The sequence below is a fragment of the Antechinus flavipes genome, chromosome 3, assembly GCF_016432865.1.
Source record: "Antechinus flavipes isolate AdamAnt ecotype Samford, QLD, Australia chromosome 3, AdamAnt_v2, whole genome shotgun sequence".
Classification (NCBI taxonomy): Eukaryota; Metazoa; Chordata; class Mammalia; order Dasyuromorphia; family Dasyuridae; genus Antechinus; species Antechinus flavipes.
This window is the reverse complement of record NC_067400.1, coordinates 451,003,040-451,026,823: the sequence shown is the minus strand read 5'-3', so window position 1 is coordinate 451,026,823 and position 23,784 is coordinate 451,003,040. Positions and strand designations below refer to the sequence as shown.

The 23,784-nt window shown below is 33.8% G+C and overlaps 1 protein-coding gene across 4 annotated transcripts in view; it reads right to left on the bottom strand.

Annotated features, from left to right (window-relative positions):
• Window positions 1-1,338: 1,338 nt before the first annotated feature.
• Window positions 1,339-23,784, bottom strand: part of STARD13 (StAR related lipid transfer domain containing 13) — a 291,189-nt gene continuing 268,743 nt past the window's right edge. For all 4 annotated transcript variants that reach the window (XM_051986474.1, XM_051986473.1, XM_051986476.1 and 1 more), the window contains 6 exons: window positions 22,955-23,165; window positions 22,214-22,328; window positions 20,438-20,659; window positions 13,749-13,966; window positions 5,431-5,607; window positions 1,339-3,698 (listed from right to left, as the gene is read on the bottom strand). In XM_051986474.1, coding sequence (XP_051842434.1) covers window positions 3,581-3,698; window positions 5,431-5,607; window positions 13,749-13,966; window positions 20,438-20,659; window positions 22,214-22,328; window positions 22,955-23,165 — 1,061 coding nt within the window. In that variant the 3' untranslated portion in view covers window positions 1,339-3,580. The remainder of the gene's footprint in view (window positions 3,699-5,430; window positions 5,608-13,748; window positions 13,967-20,437; window positions 20,660-22,213; window positions 22,329-22,954; window positions 23,166-23,784) is intronic.

The window sequence follows — 23,784 nt, the reverse complement described above, 5'->3', positions numbered from 1 at the left end:
ACAAATATGAGTAAATCTGATGGATGGGAAATAAGACATTGCTCATTGTGCAATGACATATAATCCTTTTTTCTTAAATAGCAGGTTGTTTCACCTATTGGAATCTAGTTTGAGTAACATTGTCTGAATTTCCAGGATAATGGTATTATGGTAACTGGACAGTGTAGCTACAATGATGAATAGGGGCATAGATTTAGAGCCAGAAAGGACCACAGAGGTCATTTATCTTAATTTCTCCAGTCTTACAGATGAGAAAGCCTAAGAAAATTGAAATGATTTGCCCAATATCCTGACTTCGCATCTGGCATCTTTTTATTGTATCTCCCTTCTACCTTTCATCAATCTGAAAGGGAACATAGCAGAAAAAGTATAGGCCTTGCAGTGGACTGTATGTTTGTTGTTCAAGAACCAAGTTTGGAGAAACATCAACCAGCATAATATAAATATGTTGAGGGCAGGGTGTATTTTGGTGGTTTTTATCTCTAGGAGGCAACAAGATGTCTTGTAAATAGTAAGTGCTTAATAAACTTTATTTGTAATTTGCTAATATGAAGCAGTGTGGTGTAATGGATAGAATTATTCTTGGAGGTGGTATGGTCCGGGTTCAAGTTCCATTTCTGAGCAAGTGACAACTTTTCACTGCACTAGGTGACTCTCTGTAAGTTGTAGAGAACACGCTAAAATACGAAAGAACATTTCCATATCTGGGAATTATCTATATCAATGAAACCACAGATTTAGTTGAACTGAACTGAATCACTAGAATGTTTAGCCATCAATGAAGACTGTTTTTCAGGCAGAAAAGGGTTATTGTCTTCAATAAAATAGAATCCTTAAAGTTCCAATTATACCAAAATTACAGACACAAGTTACATGAGAAACAGGGTAGAACCATGTAAATAATATGTGGACTATCTTTATCATTATTTCAAGTATTATTTTGAATAAATTTCTTCAAATTATAATTTTCTTTTCATATAAAGGAGATTAAGTTTATATGAATACTCATCATCCCTTAAAACATGCTATATTTTTGTTTTGTTTTTTTTAATTTGAGATTTTTTTAAAGAGATGGCTCTATACTAAGTATAAGAATCAAAGTATGGTGGGAAAAAATCCTCACCCATTATATAAAGCCTCTTCAAAACTTTTCCATTACTATTTGGGTGCTGGTGACTATGGTAGTGGTCCATTTTGGAGAACGCATAGAAATTATATGACATTTGAGTTCTATCAACTGAAATTCATGTGAAGCAAAGAAATCTCTGTTCATGAAACAGGGTTGCTTTTTCAATAATATACCATAAAACCCAACATGGATCACAAAGGAAAGGAAGATTCTTTAGCATATATAAATTTATTTGACTTTGCAATTATTTATTTACAATTGATGATTGATACCAACTGAGGTAAAAATATACATGAGGTATAAATATGAATATAACATTAAAAATGCAATGATCTTATTGTATTCTCAATGGCAAGATAACAATGAACAAAATATTGTATAGTGTTTGACACAAGCTTAATGCACATTTTTTAAAAAGGTGCGCCATGTTGTTAGGGCAGTTTAGAGATGTAGTGAAAATATGAACAAAATTAGATAATTCCAAAAGATGGGGCATCAGGAACAAATTTTGCCCTCCCTTCTGATGGTCACTTTATTAATTATCCTCCAGATGATATCTTGTTATATCTGCCATTGTTTGAATGTTTTCTTTTTTTTTGTCCCCGACAAAACATGTCACTTCACTGGATATTTGAAGTCACATAGTAACATTTATTTTGATGCATACAAAGGGACTACATGGGAAATTAAATTTCATGTGTTCTGGCAGAAGTTACTTTGATAGGCTCCTGGAGGACAGCCCAAATGGCAGTAGTATATTATGGGCTTTTTTTTATGCATGGAGTGCAAGATATCCATGGCCAGTGGGACAATTAAAAAAAATTTTTTTTAAATGACAGACAACTGCCTTTATGCCCAGTAAAAATAATAAAAATGCAGCAAAGGTTCCCTTGAAGGTGACTGAAGCAACTCGGTACTCACACCTCTAATACTTTTAATCTCCTCTACAGAATGCCTGCATGTTGCTGACAGCAGAAAACAACATAAATGCAAAGATACTGCAAGCAGATTCAAAACACTGGAAATCAATAAATGAAGCTCTCTCTACTACCAATTGCTATTTGACTTGCTATAAAAATATTTCTCTATTGAATTATTAATAAATTCCTCTTTATACTATTGTCTGAATGCATTTAAAACCAACCTCCCTTCCCCCAAAAAACATACCACCATTGGCAATTGGTATTGTCTTCTGATTAGTTTATACAGCAATAAATAAGGTTGGGGCAAACACTTAGGTAGTTTGAGTTGACTATTAAAGAAACATGATATTAATAAACTTGTATATTTTTCTAAAACTAATTTAGAAGTATATTTTTGGTTTTATGTTAATTAAAAATCCACTCTCTCAATTGTAAAACTTCAATGAACTATATTTTTAAAGTATTATATGTAATAAAATATGAATTCCCTGAAAGTGTAATGGTCCAGTACTTTTGAATGGCCATTATTTCTCTTAAATTGGTGTCATTGTTAAGAAATCAGTGCAATATATTGGTAAGAAAATGTTAATTAACTGTGACCAAAAAGTCTATTAGTCAAATTGAATTAAATTTATGAAAATTATGAAATATCTCTATGAAAGCTTTAGAAAAAGTGTAGGCTCTTTTCTAAGTATTAAAAAAAGCTATAATATTTATTTCTAAATCTGGGTGGGAACACTGCTTCTGTTTCTATTATAGAGTAAATATTTGGCCATGAGCTAGAACAGTTATCAACATTTTACATCTGCTTGAACATAGGCTAGTAAACATAGGTGCTCATTGGCTACTTTTTACATTCTCATCCCATAATGGCTAATTACAAGAGCTGCTTTGTTTTTAATGGAAACAATTACCTTTTACCTATTTCAGCCAATTCTTTAAATTTGTTTTTATTAATATGAATTGATGGTCTGCACAGAAGAGAATGACTGAAATTATTTTCCTTTGGTTAGGGATCTTTTGGTTAGATATGACAATGGGTTACATATATCATGTTTTAGGGCTGTTTATGTTATATAGATATTGCTTAGTCTCTGTTGCATTGAGGAGGATTCTAAAAGATCGAAAAGTAAGGGTCAAAAGATGCAGGTATTTTCCTGTTCCAAACACTCAATTATAGATATATGTAATATATATATATATATAATTACTTTACATATATACAGTATATAGAGATATACACAAATATGTACATATTCTACATAGAAGTTTATTTACAATTTAAAATATGCTTCGTAGAAGCGCTTAAATAGCAAAATTAGGCAATGCACAAGTAATAATCTTTAATTTTAAGTAACAGAGATAAAAGCTCCGATAAAAGAATATCTATTATATTAGTGATCTTCAGAAAAGGTCTCTGCTGTCTGGTATTTTCCGGCCACTTTTTAGTGCTTCCATATTGAACACTTTCCAAGTCTCTCTTTCTCTATGAGAGTTTCTTCTTTCTCTTACTTTTTGCCAAACCATTTCAGATTTTAGTTTCTGGACCCTCAGCAATAATAGGCTGAAAAGAGTTTCTTATTCTGGCTACTTCAGCTGCACAGAGATGTCCAAAGCCTTTGTTGTACCACTCTGGGGAGTGACCTCTGGAAGTGAGGGAGAAGAACAGAAAGAGACTTAAAACTAATGTCCATATCAAAATTATTGACCATGGCTCATGATGGCTGTTCTTGTATTTCTTAGCAACATATATACTTGACATGTCAGAAGACTATGTCAAGCTTATAAATATTTGCTTCCTTTTAAAATGAGAGAGGTAATGGATGTAGCAAAAGGAGCATTACCCTTGAAGTCAGACACCTCTGGGTTTGAATGTAGGCTCTTAATATATTAGTTGCAGAGTCCTGGAAAATTACAGGAGAAGCAGCTTTGTGGTACCATGGACAGAGCACTATTCTCAGAGTCAGGAATTCAAAATCTGTTTCATATTCTTACTTGCTCTGTGACTCATGACAAATAACTTAGACTCAGTTTCCTATTCTATAACATGGAGATAATAGCATTTCTTTTCACAGATTGTTAGGGGAATAAAATGAGACAATATTTGCTAAAGCATTTTGCAAATCTCAAAGCACCATAGCTATTACTACCTTTATTATCTATCATATGATCATAAATGTAGAGCTAGAAAGGATTCAAGAGCCCACAGAATCTAACCCCCTCATTTCTAGATGAAGAAAATGAGATTCAGAAAATCATTCTCAGGATTGCCTTCTGGTAAGGCTCTGACATGGGATTTGAATCCAGGTCTTTCTGACTTCAGGTCCAGTGCACTATCAATTACCACATGCCGAATCTCTTCACAGCTTTTTAATTGCTCTCCGTCTTTAATTTCTAATCATTGGTTTCTTGAGCCATAAGATTAAGATGCTATAACTTACCAAACTACTTCACATGGTTATGGTGAAGACAGTGCTTTATAAACCTCAAAGTGCTAATATAAATGGGAGTTACAATGAGTCTGGCATCATATACCTATAAAATGCTCTTTTTAATTTGTCAAGAAGTGTGTGTAAATCTTCCCTATTTAATAAATCAATAAGCATTTAACTACCTATTATGTGCCAGGAGCTGTGCTAATTCCTGTGCTAGACAAAAAGAGGCAAAAACCAATTTCTGCCCTCAAGAAACTTACAATCTAATGGGGAAGACAACATTCAAACAAATTTATGCAAAGGTAGTTATATATAAAATAAAAATAAAATAATTAACAGAAAGAAAGCACTACAATTAAAAGTTGGGAAAAGCTTCCTGTAGAAAGTGGGATTTTAGTTGAGACTTAAAGGAGGCCAGGGAGTTCGTAGTTAGAGCAAAGGAAGGAAAGTATTCCAGGCCTGAGGGAGAGCCAGAGAAAAGATTGGGAGCCAAGAGATGGAACTTCTTGAAAATGATATCTATTCTTTGGGGCAAAAAGAAATGCCATATAAAATATCTATCATTTATCAAGAAAAATATATGGTGAAGCACCATCAAAGTGTTTAGAAATTTCACTAAATTTAAGTGAATTGGCTTCTCAGAGGAGTTAGGGGGAGGCATTGGCCTGGGACAGATGGTTCTCTGCAGAGCCTGTACAGATGGGGGCTCAGGAATGGAAGCAGAGGCAAAACAGAAGAAGAAAAGCAAAGAAAACTGAGAGGCGGGAAGAAGAGACCCAGGAGAGTCAAGAGGTATCAACTACAACAGCAAAGAAAGATAATTATGGGAAAAATATGGTGAGATGGGGTCTAGAAGTACTGAACTCTAATAGCTTCACTGTGTGAGTCAATTCTGACAGTGTTTGATCCTCTATTCAGTTTGCTTCAGAAATGATTTACTCACTTGAGGTCAATCCTGCAGATATGTGTCAGCCTGGACTTGCCAGAACCACAAGGTTCTATTAGATACTGGGAATCCATTACAACAGCTCGCACCCCACCCATCAAATGGGCTTCTTCATGTTCCACAGAGATAGATACCAAAGTGCACATTCCCTTGGGCAAATCAGTCTTCCACGTCCTGAGTAAAACAATAAAGGCCACTGTAGTATAAGATTGAAAGAGAAAGCAAGACCAAATTTTATTGTCCCAACAACTCCCTCCCCTTTACACTCAAGAAATCGTAGAAATTCATATTTTCATGCTGAAATTTATATGAAGCAAAAATATAAATCCTCTTCTTCCCTCCCTTGCTTATTGAGATGAGCACTATGATTCTGATTATACATATGAAATCATGCAAAACATATTTCCACATTAGCCATGTTTCAAAAAAAAAAAGCAAAAAAATTACATGTGTTCAATCTGTACTTGGAGTTTATCAGTTCACTTTTTGGAGGCAGATAACATTTTTCATCATGAATGAATTGTCTTTAGAATTGTCTTGGTCATTGTCTTAATCAGGGTAACCAAGCCTTTCACAGCTGATCAGTATTACAATATTGCTGATATTGTGTACAATGTTCTCTTGATTCTGTTCATTTCATTTAGCATCAGTTCATACTTCTTCTTGGGTTTTTCTGAAATCACTTGCTTGTCATTTCTTATGGCACCATAATATTTCATCATAATAAAATATCACAACTTAATTATTTGCCAACATAAAAAAGAACTGTTATAATGTTTTTGCACATATAGGTCCTTTTTTTCTTTGAACTTTTTGGGATATCAAGTAGTGGTATTAATGGGTCAAGGAATATATATGCCCAGTTTAAAGTCTTTTGGGCATAGTCCCAAATTATTCCCCAAAATGATGTGTGCATTAGTGTATCTATTTTTCCATATCCTTTTCAGCATGTCATTTTCCTTTCCTGTCATGTTAGCCAATCTGATACATATGAGGCGATTTTATTAGTGATTTTAGTATTTTTATATGCCTATTGATAGCCTTGATTTCTTTTACTGAAAACAGTCTCTTCATATCCTTGGATCATTCAACAATTGGGAAATGGCTCTACTTTAAAAATAAATTTGGCTTAGTTTCTTGTATAAATGATATTTTTAATTAGATAATGAAACATTTTTTTCTCTGGCTTTCCTTCTAATTTTGACTACATTGGTTTTGTTTGTTCAAAACCTTTTTTGATTTCTTGTAATCAAAATTATTCCTTTTACCTCCTATTCCTCTTTCTCTCGTTTGGTCATATACTCTTCCATTAGTCATAGAGCTGACACATAACATTTTCTCATGATCTCCTAATTTGTTTATGGTATCACTCTTTATGTCTAACTTGTTTTTATTTTGGTATAGGCTGACAGATGTTGATCTATGCCTTGTTTCTTCCACACTACTTTTTGGTTTTCTCAACAGTTTTTGTCAAATACTAAGTTTTTGTCCCTAAAGCTTGGATTTTGGGGTTTATCAAATACCAGTTTATTATTATTAGTTACTTCTGTGTAATGTGTACTTTATTCCAATGATGAAACACTCTGTTTCTTAGCCAGTATTGGATTGTATTCATGATTATTATTTGAAAATATAGTTTGAAATTTGGTGCTGCTAGGCTGCTTTTCTTTACATTTTCCCCTGCTGATTCCCTTGATATTCTTGATCTTTTGTTCTTCCAGACATTTGTTGTTATTTTTTTTCTAGCTGTATAAAATATTTTTTCGTGGTATTTCATTGTATAAGTTAACTTAGAATTGTCACTTTTATTATACTGACATGGCTTACCCCCGTGAGCAATTAATATTTCTTCAACTGTTAAGATCTATATTTATGTGAAATATTTGGTGATTTTCTTTATATGTTTCCTGTGTGTATCCTAGCAAATAATATTTTATTACTGTCTGCAATTATTTTCACTGGAATTTCTTTTTATTTCTTTCAGCTGGACTGTGTTGGTAATATGCTGATATGTTTATGACTTACATGAATATACTTTATTTCCTGATTAAGTTTTTCATTGTTTCAAATATTTTTTAGTTGGTTCTCTAGAGTTTTCTAAGTATACCATCATATTATCTGCAAAGATAGTTTTGTTTCCTTGTGACATTCTTATTTATTAAGAATGTCATCCCTGACATTCCCCTGTTTTATTGCTATAGCTAAAAGTCTATGTACAATACTAAATAAAAAAATAATGATAAAAAGATATCCATGGCTTCATCTCTGATCTTATTGGGAAGGCCTCTTGTTTGTCCCCATTATAAATAATATTTGCTATGGGATTTAGATAGTACTATTTACGATTTTAAGAAAAATTCAATTTATTTTTATAATTTCCAGTGATTTAAAAAATTAGGAATAGGTACTATATTGTTGAACTTTTTCTTTATCTATTGCTATAATCACAGAATTTTTTTGTTTTTGTTATTGATGTGGTCAATTATGCTTCCATCCCTAATAATAAATCAGTCTTGCATTCCTGATATACATTTCACTTGATCATATTGTATGACATATGATATGTTAGTATTGTCGCTTTGCTGGTATTTAATTTTTTTTTTCCATTAATCCTCATTAGGGAAATTGGTCTGAGTTTTTTCGTCCTCTGTTTTTGCTCTCTGATTTCCACTAAAAAACTAATAAAAGTAATGGTGATTATGAGCAAAGCTTCATTTCAATTCCCTTTCTCTGTAACCAGTTAATTAGTATTTACTGTTAAGCAACTATTACATGCCAAGCTTCATGTAGAACATGGAAGTTAAGCTAAGCTTTGAGGAAAAGTGTTGGTTATAAGAAGTGAAGATAAGAAAGGGATGGATTTCATGCTTGAGGTTCTGTCCATGAAAGGTACGAATCTGGGAGATCAAGTAATATGGGTGCTGAACAGCAAGGAATCTAGTTTGGCCAGATTATTGAGTAGATGAAGAGGAGTAATGTGCAATAATCTTGAGAAAGGAGGTTGGAATAGAGTTGTGGAGTGCTTTAAATGCTAAACAGAGATGTTTGTATGTGAGTTTAAAGACAGTGAGGAGTCACTAGAGCTTAATGAGTAGAAGGATGTTAATATGATCAAATGCTTTAGGAAAATCACTTAAGCAGTTTTGTAAGTGACAGATTAGAAAAAAAAAACTATAAAACTGGGGTTGCAAAATAATGATTTATTATAAGTAAATGACCCAGGCCAAAAAAAAAATTAAAATAGAAAAAGCTTAAGAAACCCTGGATTAGAGAACATAGACACTTGAGACCAGTAGACCAATTGGGATGCTTTGTAATAGTTCAGGGAACTATTAGTACATGAGATACTGTCTTGGGTATTTTTCATCTGAAAATGAATCAATTAGTTAACATACTGAATATAAATGAATATATTTACATTCATTTATATGAATATAAATCTTTGTAGTAAATGGTGATCCTTTCACTTAAGTGTAGTGGGTTGGGGAGTATGAGAATATTACTTTTAAAAAATATACTCATATAGTACAAAATTTTTTTTAATACAATTCATTTACAAGGGAGTGCAGTTTCCATGTAGAATACTTTTTATTTACTTTGGTTTGCCTTAAGCACTTACAAAATATCATATTGTTTGGTTTGATTTTTTAAAAAAATTTAGACATTTTATTAAGAATCGGATGAAAAAGCATAAATTTAGCAATTGTTTTTTATGATGGACCTGAAACTTTGCACATACTATCTCTTTTCATAGTTTCTTGGAAACTTCCATGTATAGATCCCATTAAGACTACAAATGCAATATATTTAGAATAAAAGTTTTTATATATCCTTCAAAGTATATTGTCTGGATTTCATTACTTTTTTGTTAATGATACAAGAATTCCTATTCTTCAAGTATTAAAAGTCACCAATGTCACCAATGTGCAATGATGTCACCAAGTGCAATGGAGTTTCCTTGTGTAATATCTCTCTCAAAGTTGCAATCTTTTCCATTTCAATTGCTACTACCTTGGTTCAGGCCCTTTATTAACATCATTCCTGGACTGTTACAACAACTTGTCTTTCTACCTCTAGTTTCTTCCCTCCTCCAATCTAATGTGTTATTTTCTGATCTCCAGTGACTCCCCTTTTACTACCAAAGAAAACACAAACTTCTCAGTTTGGCAATACTGCATTACACTCATCTCCTACTACATCTGTTTAGATATAAGTAGGACTATTCAGAATTACTTGCATGTATTTCATAGAATTCATGTCTTTTCTTGCCCCTGAGAAGAAAGGCTCATTCCATTCTCTGCCTGGAATGACAAATCTAAATGGGAAAGCACCCTCAAGTCTAACCTCTACCCCTCTACTCCATAAATGAAAAGACACCATCTAGCCTTTTGGCTGGAGGAGTGAAAACTTCCAATAAAGAAGTAATGTATTAGTTCCCACCCATAGCCTCTTATATTTTTCTTAGTTCTCTTTTTTAAAGCTAATCCTTACAATATAAGCTCAATTTGCATCTTTGAAGCTTCCCACTATTATTTTTATTCCTATCATCTAGGGGTAAATAGTCTTTCTTCAACATGTCAGTCCTCCAAATAAATTCTTGAGGACAGCTCTCATATCTACCCTCAAATTTTTCATCTCCAGGTCCTTCAACTAATCCTCTTAAAGCATGATTCCAAGTCTGTTCATTGACCTGGTTGCCCTCCTTTTGTACACTCTCCAAATTAATGATATCTTTCCTAAAACATACTATCCAGAATTGATTAAAATATTTCATAGGCAAAGTACAAATAATGATAATTCTGAGAATGGACTCCTATTCCCATAAAGAGAAACAAGTCAAATTGTGTTATATGATTGTGATTGAATATTATTGTATTATAAAAAGTGATAAGGGAGGTGATTTCAGAAAAACCTGGAGTGACTTAAATGAAATGATGCAAAGTGAAGTGAGCAAAACCAGAACACTATACATAATAACAACAATTATGTACAATAATAAATTATGAATGACTTAGCTATTCTCAGTAATATAACGATTCAAGAGAATTCTGCAAGATTTATATAAGGAAAAATGCTATCTATTTTCAGAAAAAGAATTGATAGAGTACGTGTAGATCAAAGCATACTTAAAAACTTTTAAAAAAAATTTTACTGTTTTTTTCTTTGTGGTCTGTTTTCTTTCCCAACATGGCTAATATGGAAATGTTTTGTATAACTCTACATAAATAATCTATATCAAAGTGTTTGCCATCTCAAGGAGAGAAGAAGGATGGAGAGATTTATCAAAGTGTTTGCCATCTCAAGGAGAGAAAAAGAATGGAGAGAATTTGGAACCCTAAATTTCATTTTTTTTCTATAATAATAGCTTTTTATTTTTCAAAATACATGCAAAGATAGTTTTCAACATTCACCCTTGCAAAACTTTGTGTTCCAAAGTTTTCTTCTTTCCTCCCTCCTTCCCCCTTCCCCTAGACAGCAAGTATCCAATATAGGTTAAACATATGTAATTCTTCTAAACATGTTTCCATATTTATGATACTACACAAGAAAAATCAGATCAAAAGGGAAAAAAATGAGAAAAAAAAACAAGCAAGAAAACAACAACAAAGATAAAAATACTATGTTGTGATCCACAATCAGTCCCTATAATCCTCTCTCTGGATGCAGATGGCTCTCTCTATCACAAATGTATTGGAATTGGCCTGAATCACCTCATTGTTGGAAAGAACCACATCCATCACTGTTCGTCACCACACAATCTTCTTGTTGTGTGTACAATGTTCTCTTGGTTCTCACTTCACTTAGCATCAGCTCATGTAAATCTCTCCAGGCCTTTCTGAAATTATCCTGCTGATTGTTTTTATAGAACAATAAATCTTTACATTAAAATACCATAACTTATTTAGCCATTCTTTAATTGATGGGCATCCACTCATTTACCAATTCTTTGCCAACCAAAAGGGCTACTATAATCATTTTTGCACATATGGATCCTTTTCCCTTTTTTATGATCTCTTTGATATATAGACACTGTGGGGACACTGCTGGATCAAAGGGTATGCACAGTTTGATAGCCCTTTGGGCATAGTTCCAAATTGCTTTCCAAAATGGTTGGATCAGTTTACAACACTCCATTGCATTAATGTCCCAGTTTTCTCTCATCATCTCCAACATTTATCATGTTTTCCTGTTATCTTAACCAATCTGAGAGGTATGAAGTGCTACCTCAGAGTTGTCCTAATTTGCATTTCTCTAAGCAACAGTGATTCAGAAAATTTTTTCATATGACTAGAAATGGTTTTAATTTCTTCATCTGAAAATTGTCTGTTTATATTTTTTGACCATTTCTCAACTGGAGAATGACTTGTATTCTTATAAATTTGAGTCAATTTTCTATCTATTTTAGAAATGAGGCCTTTATCAGAAACCTTGGATGGAACCCAAAATTAAAAAAAAACAAAACTGTTAATCCTTTTTACATATAATTAGAAAAAATAAAATATTAACATTTTAAAAAAGGGAAACAAGTCTAGATTACATCAAATAGATGCTGCTTCTACTACAACTTCTGTGTATATATGTACACACATATATAAAATCTCTGTGTATGTATCTGTGCATTATGCATATGGGAATAGGTGTGGATTTCTTTGTGTGTGTGTGTGTGTGTGTGTGTGTGTGTGTATACAAACAAGCACACACACACACACACACACACACACACACACACACACAATTCAGGACAGAAATAAAGTTCCTTCCAAAAAGGGAGTGTTTTATTTTCCTTGTTATTTCTCAGGCCTGACACATAACAGGCACTTAATAAATGCTTGTTACTGATATGGATGGAGAAGAGATTTAGTATCCTGGCCAAATGTAATCATTCAGATTAATAGTCATTTGAAAGCCACTCATAAGCTTCAGAGGAATGTTAAATGAGAGTAAATAATTATAAACATGAAAGAAGACTGGCCAAGCAAAAAGAGGGTGAATGTAACCTGGGTGAGGATCTCTAGTCATTCAAAGAGCTTTAGCTTTCAATTATATTCCTGCAGTATGTTGAGAGAGGAGGAAAACATGACAGCATCATCCCTTCTCCATCTTGCCCTGATGAAAGTAAGAAAATAGACTCCAGATTTCATAAAGTGACAGCAAATAACTGGTGTTGAGAAGTCATATTTATGGCTGCCTACATTTTCCAGCTGGGTCCCAGAGATTTTGGCTAAGGTCATTGAGACAAACTCAGATGTTTATAATGAATGGGTCCTTAAAAGTCACTGCAACAGAAAAATAAACCCTGCAGGATAAGGATCTAGCAAGAAAGGCACCTAAATATAATTTTAGAACTTTTTGTCAAAAATTTTTCATGTATGACGTATTTAAAAATTCATTTGGGAGGACCATTACTAATTCAATTTATACTGGCAATATCTGAAAATCCTTCTCAGTGGGAAGTATTGCACAGGGTGACTTGTTTTCCACTAGTTAACAATAAAAAAGGCTATACTGATATCATTATATTTTATTGGGTTCTTAGTATTTTCAATCATTCTCTCTGATGTAATATTGACTCATTAGACCATTTATACTCTGAAAACTGAAGATCACTGGATTGGCATCTAATTCCAGTCCCAGAAAGCAAAGGTCTGAAATTAAATCCCATTAATCAACTGAAAGCAAATTTTCAGGAGTTAGACAACAAACTTAGGTCTAGTTCTGTTATTTCCTAAAATCTTAAACATGAGAAAGACTCCAGAATAGTTATGAACACTTAAGGCTATGTCAGTATTTCCAACCAAAGTAATTAACTGTGAACATTTGGAGTTACAAACTCAATTCTAATCACAGACTTCCTTTTTCTTAGGGAGGGAAACAAAATAATGACAAAAACCAGGCAGGCAACTTTGAGTAATTAGGCAATGGTATACTAATGGACAGACAGAAGTTATCAGAACTCTGTTCTAAGGAAGTGAACAATATTTCTAGTCTGTGTAAGGATTCTATAAGAAAAACTTGGACAAGACTACAACTGGGGGAAAGGAAGAAGAGTCTAGTATTAAAACATAAGGGAAAATAGATTGTACTGAAGAAAAACTATTAAGCTCAGATCAGGAAATTTAGTCATTTGGAACAATGACAAAAACCTTACTCTCCTGCATCAAAATGTAATAAAAGCTTTGATGGAATGAAACTGTTGCTTAATGTTGGACAGGTGGTAAGGAATGGCAGCATACAAATAAATACAGCTATGATTATTACATCTATTGAGAGAAAAAAAGAAGTAAAAGTTACTAAGGGAAGGAAAGCAGCCTTACCTTAGAACCACAAAGTCTCTGGAAGGATGGGGAGCCATACTGTTCAAAACATATTGATAGATTTCTGTCTGTTTGTCCAATGTCTCCACAATCTTCCATTGCACAAAATCTTCATCCCAAAGGTGACGCTCTCTCAGAACTCGGTTCAATACCACTGAGGGAGGTGCTTCTACTTCCACGGAAGCCTTCCAGAGCCTCAGTGGATTTCCATCTCCAACCTTTGGAAAATAAAACAAAAGATATCATCAAACAGTATTAAATATTATTGATGAAGAATGGGGTATGGTGGGGTTCATGTGGACTTAAGAAATCTCTGAAATTCAAGAGTGATCTTGGTAAGTGTCTTCAGGCTGAAAAACAACTTTAGATAATTGGACATGTCTTTCTATGTTTTTAAAAATAAGTGCATTTGCCTCCTAAGTGACTTCTACCTTCTGCTCTCTCCTCTCTCCAATCCATTTTTTCTTCTTTTAAATAATATTTTTTGTTTTAATTACATGTAAAGACATTGTTAACATTAATTTTTGAATAAAATTTTGAGTTCTCAATTTTCTCCCCTCTTCCTCCTCCATAAAATGGCAAGCAATTTGATACTGTTTATATACGTGCAACTGTGTAAAACATTTCCACATTAGTCAAATAAGAAGAAATAGAACCAAAACAACCCCTACAAATAAAGTGAAAATTGAATGCTTTGAATTGCATTCAGATTCCATCACTTCTTTCTTTGGATGTGAATAGCATTTTCCATTTTTTGGAACTATCTTGAGTCACTGTATTGTTGGGAAGAGTTAAGTCACTCCCAAATGATCATTCTACAGTGTTTGGGTCGCTTTATACAAAGTTCTTCTGCTTCTGTTCACTTCACTTTTCATTAGTTCCTCTAAGTCTTTTCAGGTTTTTCAGAAATTCACTGCTTGTCATTTCTTACTTCACAAGAATATTCCAATTCATTGATATACTACAACTTAATCAGTTATTCCCCAAATGATGGACATCCCCTCAATTTTCAATTCTTTGCCATCAAAAAGAGCTGTTATAAATATTTTTGTATGTGTACATCCTTTTTCCTTTTTTATAATTTCTTTGGGATACAGACCTTAGTAGAGATTTTGCTTGATCAAAGGGTATGAGCAACTTGAACGCCCTTTTCTTTACTTGATTTTCTATGAAGCTGCAAAAACTGACATCCCTAGAACCATGTCTAACCACGTCACTGCCCTGTTCAAAAAGGTCCCAGTGCTTCCTTAGAGCCTTTTGAATAAAAATATAAACTTCTCTTTTTTGTCACAAAGTCAGCCTTCATATGGTGGTTCCAGACTACTTTTGAAGCTTTATTACACAGTACTTCCCTTCATGCATTACATGTTCTAGTTAAAGTAGCTTATTTGTTCATCATCATATAACATTTCCATCTGTCCTCTCCATGACCTTTATCTAGGCTGTCCTTCTTGCCCAGAAGTGTACTCTCTCTTCACTTTTATTTCAGAGAATCCCTAGCTTCCTTCAAACTCAATTTCAAGACCACTTTCAATATAAGATATTTCCCGATTCATCCCCTTCTTAACCCAAATTGCTAATCCTGATTCTGCACCCCTCAATATTTTGTAATTTTTTTTGTCGTTTGATTTTGTTTTTTTGTTTTGATTTTTTGTCTTTGATTTTGTCTTGTTTTTTTTAAAGACTCAGACTCATTATTTTATTGAGGTAAGGAACTCCTGGGGTAAGAAAACTATCTCGGTCAAAGTAAATCACCAACTGTTCTGCCACGTGTAATTGTAGAGAATTGTGTAGAAAGTTGCCCAAAGTTCAGCTTCTTAGTGGTTCTCTTAACTGTGGGGTCTTGCAACTGAATGTGGGTGTTGTGAAATTATGATTTGTTATCAGAAAATGTTTCATTTGTATGCCTATTTTATATGCCTGTATATCTGTGGTCATGTAAAAATTTCTTGGTTGAAAAGAAGTCAAAAGTGGTAAAAATTTAAGAAGCCCTGGGCTAGAATATTAAGAGCATAAGTGGATTTGCACATATACAGGCAAAATGTGAAGTGGAATTATGTGTAATATTCTCTTGGAGCAGGTTTCTTGGGAGGCTTCTGGGCCTTCGTTTCTGTTCAGTAATCACAAGACTACAGCCAGGGGTTAAAGTCCAAATCCTTTATTGTCTCTTTCAAAGTCTTGTCTCCTTCACTTGGGACTCGGCTAGTTTTTCTGGAGGCCTATCTCTCTCCTTGGTTCCAAGAGCTTGAGATCCCGCCTGCCTTCTCTGGCTTCTGAATCTCTTCGACTTCCAAGGGTTTGTGCTTGAGCCACAACAAAGATGGAAGACAGAATGAATCTGTCTCAGGCTCCGAGAGCTTTTAGTGAGCTTGTCCTTCTGGCCCTGAGAGCTTCTTGTTTATATGTCCCACAATGAGTATACATCAATCAGCATATCACTAAGAAACCATTATTTGTTGTAGGATTAAATCAATGCTAAACTAGATTTAACCACTGTCTCCTCAATTCTACTTAGTACCTTGTTTCAAGTTCTGGCCCATAACATCTCCTTGTAGGATTAAATCAATCATGCTGAACCATGCTAAATTAAATAACTATTGTCTCTATCAATTCCACTGACTTAATAGCTTGTACGAATCCTTTGTTTCAAGTTCAGAGCTCTAGCCCATAACAAATTTGAACCGGATTTTCCTGACTAAAAGGTTTGCCAATTCTTCAATATGCCACACTACTACTTATTTACTTGTATACATTTCATAATTATGTGTATACAAATTATTTAGTAGTAGAGGCAGGAAATTGACTCAAAGATTTAGTCTTTGACTAACCTACTAACAAAAATGAAAAAGTCTTTGCCCTCATAGAGCTTACAATCTATTTGGATTTGGCAGAATAGGAAGAAGGTTGATTCGAAAGGATAAAGTAAGAATGATGATGCTCTTGGCATAAATTGGGAAATTTAGAGAACAGGTAGGTTGGTGGAGAGGAAAGATTATAATAAATTCTATTTTGGAAATAATGGCTGTCAATACCCTCAAGATATCTAATAGGCAGTAGAAGTTTATGAGAGATAAATTAGAGTTGGATATATAGATCTGAACGCCAGATGCATGGGGCTGAGTGAATAAGAACAAGAAGAAAGAGGAGAAGAGCTAGAACTATGGTTTACTTTTGCTTATAGGAAAGGATATCTCTATGGATGATGATCTAATAGGAAGTCTGAGAAGGTGAAACAGGAGGTGAAGTAGGAGATAATATAATCATAAAAGTCAAGTCAGTATCTAGAAAGCATCTAAGAGGAATGGATGGTGAATAGTGTCAAAATCTATAGGGAGATCAAGAAGTTTAAAAATACATTGGAATCAGCAGTAAAGATGGCATTTGGGATAGTGATTTGCATAGAGAAGTAGAGAAAGACTCTAAATTGCATGGAGTTGAGTAAGAGAGGTGATATACTAGTCATGAGAGAAGACTAGAAGTTTAGCAATAAAAATGATGAATGATACAAGATGGTAGCTTGAGAGAATGGCAGAGTCAAATAAAGATTCTTAAAGGATAGAGAAGTACTGAACATGCTGTTTAGGAAACAGAGGCCTACAAAAAGGGAAAGAATGAAGATGAAAACGAGAGCTAACTCCTTAAGGAAATTAGAGGTATTTGCTTTGGCAAGAAAAGTCATTTCATCCTCAGAAAATAGAGTAAAAGAAAAAAAAAGTGAAGATAAAAAAGGGCTTTGAGGTATGAAATAGGAAGATTAAAAAGCTTATAAAGGATTGCTTCATTATTCTTAGTACATTATAAGTAGAAGCAATCTCCTAAGAGAGAATATGTGGTAGGGTTGAGGGAGAAGAGCTAGTGTGGGAGCATAACAACCAAGGAAGAATAAAATGGATTCTTGTACAGGAATGAGGGCCCGACTGGGATTATTTTAGTGAGCCTAATAAGTAGAGCTGTGTCACTTCTTCTAGAAGCATTTAGCAGTTTATGAGTAGGAATAGAGAAAGCAGAAAATAAGGGAGACCCAGAGCTAAGAATTGACAGAGCAAGAATGGCAGAAGAACAAGAAAGATTTCAAATCTAGAGGTCAGTGTAACATTGAACTGGTTAACTACTGGGTCAAAGCAACAAAATGAGAAGTGAGAAGTGTGACTAAATGAAAAAAAAAAAAAAGATATTTTACTGTACTAAACATTCAACTTGAAACAATGTTGTACTATGGCAGCCTTAGTTTGCATTAAAACAGTGAATGGGTCCAGAACCTGAGAGTTGATAATCTTCTTGTATAGTACCCTGGCTAGGCCATATCTGTACAATTAGAGAAGACATTGCTAAATTGGGAAGCTAAGCAGGAATGCAACTGCAATGTAGGATCTTGAGATTGTGTTACAGGAAGAATGGTTAAGAAAATGGAATATTTGTCTTGGAAAAAAGAAGACTTAGAGCAAGAATTCTTAATATTTTTATATATCAAAGAGCTCTATGGAGTCTTTAGAAAAAAATTTTAAGTGCATTTTATATATAGATAAATTGATCGATCGGTAAGATTCCAGGGAAAGCTAATTATGTTGATCTACAATTTAAAAAAATTAAAAACAAGTTCATAAATATCAGGTTAAGAGCCCTTGCCTCAGGGTGACTTGATAGTTTTTTACAAGTATTTGAAGCATTCTCTTTCTCTCTCTTTTTTTTTTTTTAATAGACTTTTATTTACGGGTTATATGTATGAGTAACTTTACAGCATTGACAACTGCCAAACCTCTTGTTCTAATTTTCCCCTCCTTCCCCCCACCACCTCCCCTAGATGGCAGGATGACCAGTAGATGTTAAATATATTAAAGTATACATTAGATACACAATAAGTATAATGACCAAACCATTATTTTGCTGTACAAAAAAGAATCAGACTCTGAAATATTGTACAATTAGCCTGTGAAGGAAATCAAAAATGCAGGTGGGCAAAAATATAGGGATTGGGAATTTGATGTAATGGTTCTTAGTCATCTCCCAGAGTTCTTTCTCTGGGTGTAGCTGGTTCAGTTCATTACTGATCCACTGGAACTGATTTGGTTCATCTCATTGCTGAGGATGGCCAGAGATCATCATATAGTATTGTTGTTGAAGTATATAATGATCTCCCGGCCCTACTTGTTTCACTCAGCATCAATTCGTGTAGGTCTCTCCAGGCCTTTCTGAATTCAGCCTGCTGGTCATTTCTAACTGAACAATAATATTCCATAACATTCATATACCACAATTTATTCAGACATTCTCCAATTGATGGCATCCACTCAGTTTCCAGTTTCTGGCCACTACAAACAGGGCTACCATAAACATTCATGCACATACAGATCCCTTTCCCTTCTTTATGATCTCTTTGGGATGTAAGCCCAGTAGTAACACTACTGGATCAAAGGGTATGCACAGTTTGATTACTTTTTGAGCATAGTTCCAAATTGCTCTCAAAAATGGTTGGATGTATTCACAATTCCACCAACAATGTATCAGTGTCCCTGTTTTCCCACATCCCCTCCAACATTCCGCATTATCTTTCCCTGTCATTCTAGCCAGTCTGACAGATGTATAGCGGTATCTCAGAGTTGTCTTAATTTGCATTTCTTTGATTAATAATGACTTGGGGCATTTTTTCATATGGCTGGAAATAGTTTCAATTTCTTCATCTGAGAATTGTCTGTTCATATCCTTTGACCATTTATCAATTGGAGAATGGCTTGATTTCTTATAAATTAGAGTCAATTCTCTATATATTTTGGAAATGAGCCTTTATCAGAATCTTTGACTGTAAAAATATTTTCCCAGCTAATTGCTTCCTTTCTAATCTTGTCTGCATTAGTTTTGTTTGTACAAAACCTTTTCAGTTTGGTATAATCAAAATTTTCTATTTTGTGATTAATAATGATCTCTAGTTCTTCTTTGGTCACAAATTCTTTCCTCTTCCACAGGTCGGAGAGGTAAACTATCTTGTGTTTCTCTAATTTATTTATAATCTCATTCTTTATGCCTAGGTCATGAACCCATTTTGACCTTATCTTGGTGTACAGTGTTAAATGTCAGTCGATGCCTAGTTTCTGCCATACTAGTATTTGAAGCATTCTCAAGTGGAAGAGGAATGACAAATGACTTTCTTCCTTTCTCTCCTCTTCCATAAAAAGATGTCAAAAACTTAACTTTCCTAATCAGCTCATTTAGCTCTTAAATAGTATACTGATAAATTCAATTAGTTTGATCAAATTGCTTTGAAAATTTTTTTCTTGTTAAAAGTTAATTCCCTTTCTAGAGGGAATAAGCAACAAGTAAGAAAAGGAAGGTTTGTGGCTGATGTAAGGAAAAATTTCTCCTCAAAATAGACCTGCCCAGAAGTAAAATGTGCTGCTTTAACAGGTAGTGAGTTTTCCTTCTATGAACCTACTCAAGGAAAAAGTTAAGTGATTACTTGTTCACTAAATTGGTTGCATCAGATGCTCTTTGAGACCCCCCCCTTCCAGCTCAGTCCATAATTCTCATCCCCTGTTACTTGTGAGCATTTTAACTGTTAGTTTTTCATTCTATCAAAGTCAAATGTAACTCTACATTTCCACACACTCTTGTTAGTTTTATTCCTGGGAACAAGACAAAGTTTTAAATTCCTATCTGGTAGAGGGATTTTGAAGTTAATTAACCCAGGAAATTACCTTTTTGAAAGCAAGGTCTGTACTGTCTGTGCTTGAACAAGTGACCCATCCTTTGAATTTTTCCTTTGCTTCTTTCTGTAAACCTTGGATGAGATGTTCCAGGTATACATGGAAATTTCCTCCATTCTCTTCCAGCTGTTTTCCCAGGTCTTCCAGTGTTGGAGAATGGATTTCAGCTTCCATATAAGAGTTACGAGATTGAGCTACCATATCATGTGGGACCTATTCCAAAAGATTGCCAACAGGTTTAAGTGAAAGAAATATTTAGCTTTTCAAAAATGTTTTCACTCATAATCATTTATTAAATAAATGTTTATTTTGCTCCTATTATGTACAAGGCACCATATCAGTTACTGAGGAGATGAATCAATTAAAACACAAACATTTACAAAGTCCTTGAGGAGTTAACAATTTCTTAGACTAAATAATGGATAATAATAATCTTTTTTTTTTGCCTAAATTAGGTTTTTTTCACTTACCAAATATCACTGCTATATAATATTAATTTTGGAAGATGAGAAATACAGGTAATATATTACTGAAGTTATATTTATGATGATAACTTTCAATGATTTTTCTAGTTGTTCTATTTCCTTTTTTTATTTTATTCTTAATCCATTTTCAATCAGTTTGATTCAAGAAAATGTATGATATAGTATAAAGAATATTGAGTTTTCACTTTGAAGACCTGAATACAAGTGCCAAACTTGCCACTTGTAGGCACATGATTGTGGATCAGTCACAATGTTTCTCAGTTTCTGTTTCCACCTTTGAAAAATGCAATCAATAATTCTTTTCACTACCTACTTCACTACCTTTGCCACAGGATGCTGGACCTGAAGTCAGGGATACTCAAGTTCAGATCCAGATCTATTAGCTGTATGACCCTAGGCAAGTTATTTAACTTTTGTTTACCTAAGTTTTCTCATCTATATAATAGAGATAATAATAATAATACCTATTTCACAGAGTTTTTGTGAGGATAAAATGAGATATTTGTAAAGTTCTTTGCAAAATGTAAAACTTAAAGCACCATACAGGGTGTTCCAAATGATGAAGATGATGATGATGTGGTAAGGACTGAATGAAAGTGACTGTAAAAGTCCTTCATAAATGTGAAGCACAGGTATGTATACATATGTACACATACAAGCATACACATTAGTATATATAAAATATGAAAATATATTTATATGTAAATGAATACCAATTACTATGTCAGTCCAGTTCTAGATTCAGTGACATGCCAGGTATGAATAAAAATAGATCTTATAAATCCAATTATGTAACTATGAAGGAAGACAGTAAGTTCCTTATATTTTAAGAATCCTCTTTTTCTCTTGACACATCCTCAAAACCCTTGACCAATTTAAAAAATGTCACAAGAGTCTAGTTCACTTACTTCTCAAATGCATCACTCACCATATTAATGGGAATATGAACAATGTTTATTAATGCCAAAAAATATTGAATCTAGTCAAATCTAAAGGGGGAATTAGATAACTGAAATAAAATGTACCAGCAAATCAGCAAAGCTATTTCCCTACATTCATAAAAGCTGTAATGAGGTCTATGTGTTTGTATCTAATCAAAACCTCTATTTCAAGGGTTATATTTTTGAGCTTTTTCAAGCAAATGCTAGAAAAATACAAGGTGCTATTATTTATGAAGAAAATGGAGGAACAAACAAGTATAAACCATAAATACTTTAAATATTCCCAGTGTCTCATCGAGTTCCAAGAACTATAAAGAATGAAGCCAGAATTGTTCACTCACCTCAAAAAGTTTGTCACATTCTATTATCATGTGGGCAAGACCCTGAGTGGCTGCCAGATTCTCATTGAGGTCCTTTTGATCTGGCTTGCCTGTAGCATATTTCTTCTGTATCACTCTGTAATTGAATGCCAATGTCACATTTGAATGTAAAACCAAATATATTTTTGGGACCCAGAGCCCATCCCTCCTGGTTTCTATTCATTACCAGATGCTATCCAAATTCCAAACTTTCTCATTTCTAAACAAAGATGATTACCACACATTTTAGATATTTGAATTAGGTTGGATCCTTGCCACTTTAATTATTTGTAATTGAAAGGCTTGGGAAAAGATGAGGATTACTAACAATTATGTAGGGAGCAAAGGAACCATTTTCCAAGATTTGAAACACTTAATTGCATGGTTCCATGTTTTGGTTTTCAGTGTAGCCTGCCCACGAGAATTTATGGTATATAACTTTGCCTTCTTCCTTTCCTACACCACAAAAAAGAACAACACAAGTCATAAACCTTCCTAGACAAGTTCAAAATCATTCTCTTAAATGACGTCGTCATGAATACAATGAATTTAAGTTACTAAGATTAAATTGCCTTGCAAAATTTTCTTAATAAAGTGCTGCAATATTCAAGTGCGAAGTACAAATGAACAATATTTTTATGTCTCTGGGGCAGGGCTAGGTTGGGAATCTTCAGCTTATTCCCAACCCCCAAACAATTCCTCTTATTGTTATGAAAAACACACCTTGGGGAACTTTCTTTCTTTAATAAATTAAGATGGAAAAGGGAAGGAGCAAGACACACAGCCAGGTTCATGGGTGTCATCTGATTTTCTTCCACTAAATTGACAACATCATTCAGGAAACACAATAGAGTCTGCAGGACCTCTCTGTTCTCATCTGCCAGCAACATGATGGCAGCCTGCACTGCCTGGAGGCGCTGATCTTTTGGAACATCTGAGGAAAAACAAGAACTGATCAGTGCAATGGATCTTCCAAACAAACTAAGAACATGCTTACAGTGGAGTATATATTTCTTTTTCAGGGTTGCAGAATCAATTATAATTTAATTAACCATAATTAATATGGTCTTTGCATTTATGGAATCTAGAGAGATTAAGTAATTGAAAACTGAGGGTACTGATACATGGGAAAAATGAAAAAATAAATTATTAAATAAGATAAATTCCTAAAAGTGAAATATAGTTAACACAGTGGTAGTTATGGCAACCGAGGCAAATGAAATATTATACTCTTCAATTGTTTTCCAAACTTGATTCTGCAGGAGCATTTTGAGTGATAGAAATAAGGATTCTGGGAAAAAAATTAAATGTTAGTGATATTTTTTCTAAAATATTATTTATGAAATAAAACTGTATAAAATGGTATGTTAAATATTGAACATGACATGAAGAGAGGTCTATTGTGAGGAGAGAATACACAACACAGTGGAAAAAGCCATGGCTTTAGAACCAGAGAACCTTCAAATCCCAATGTTTACTATCACTGCAACCTTAAGTAACTCACTCTCCCTGGGCCTCAATTTCTTCCTCTATACAATGGGAGGGTTGGGCTA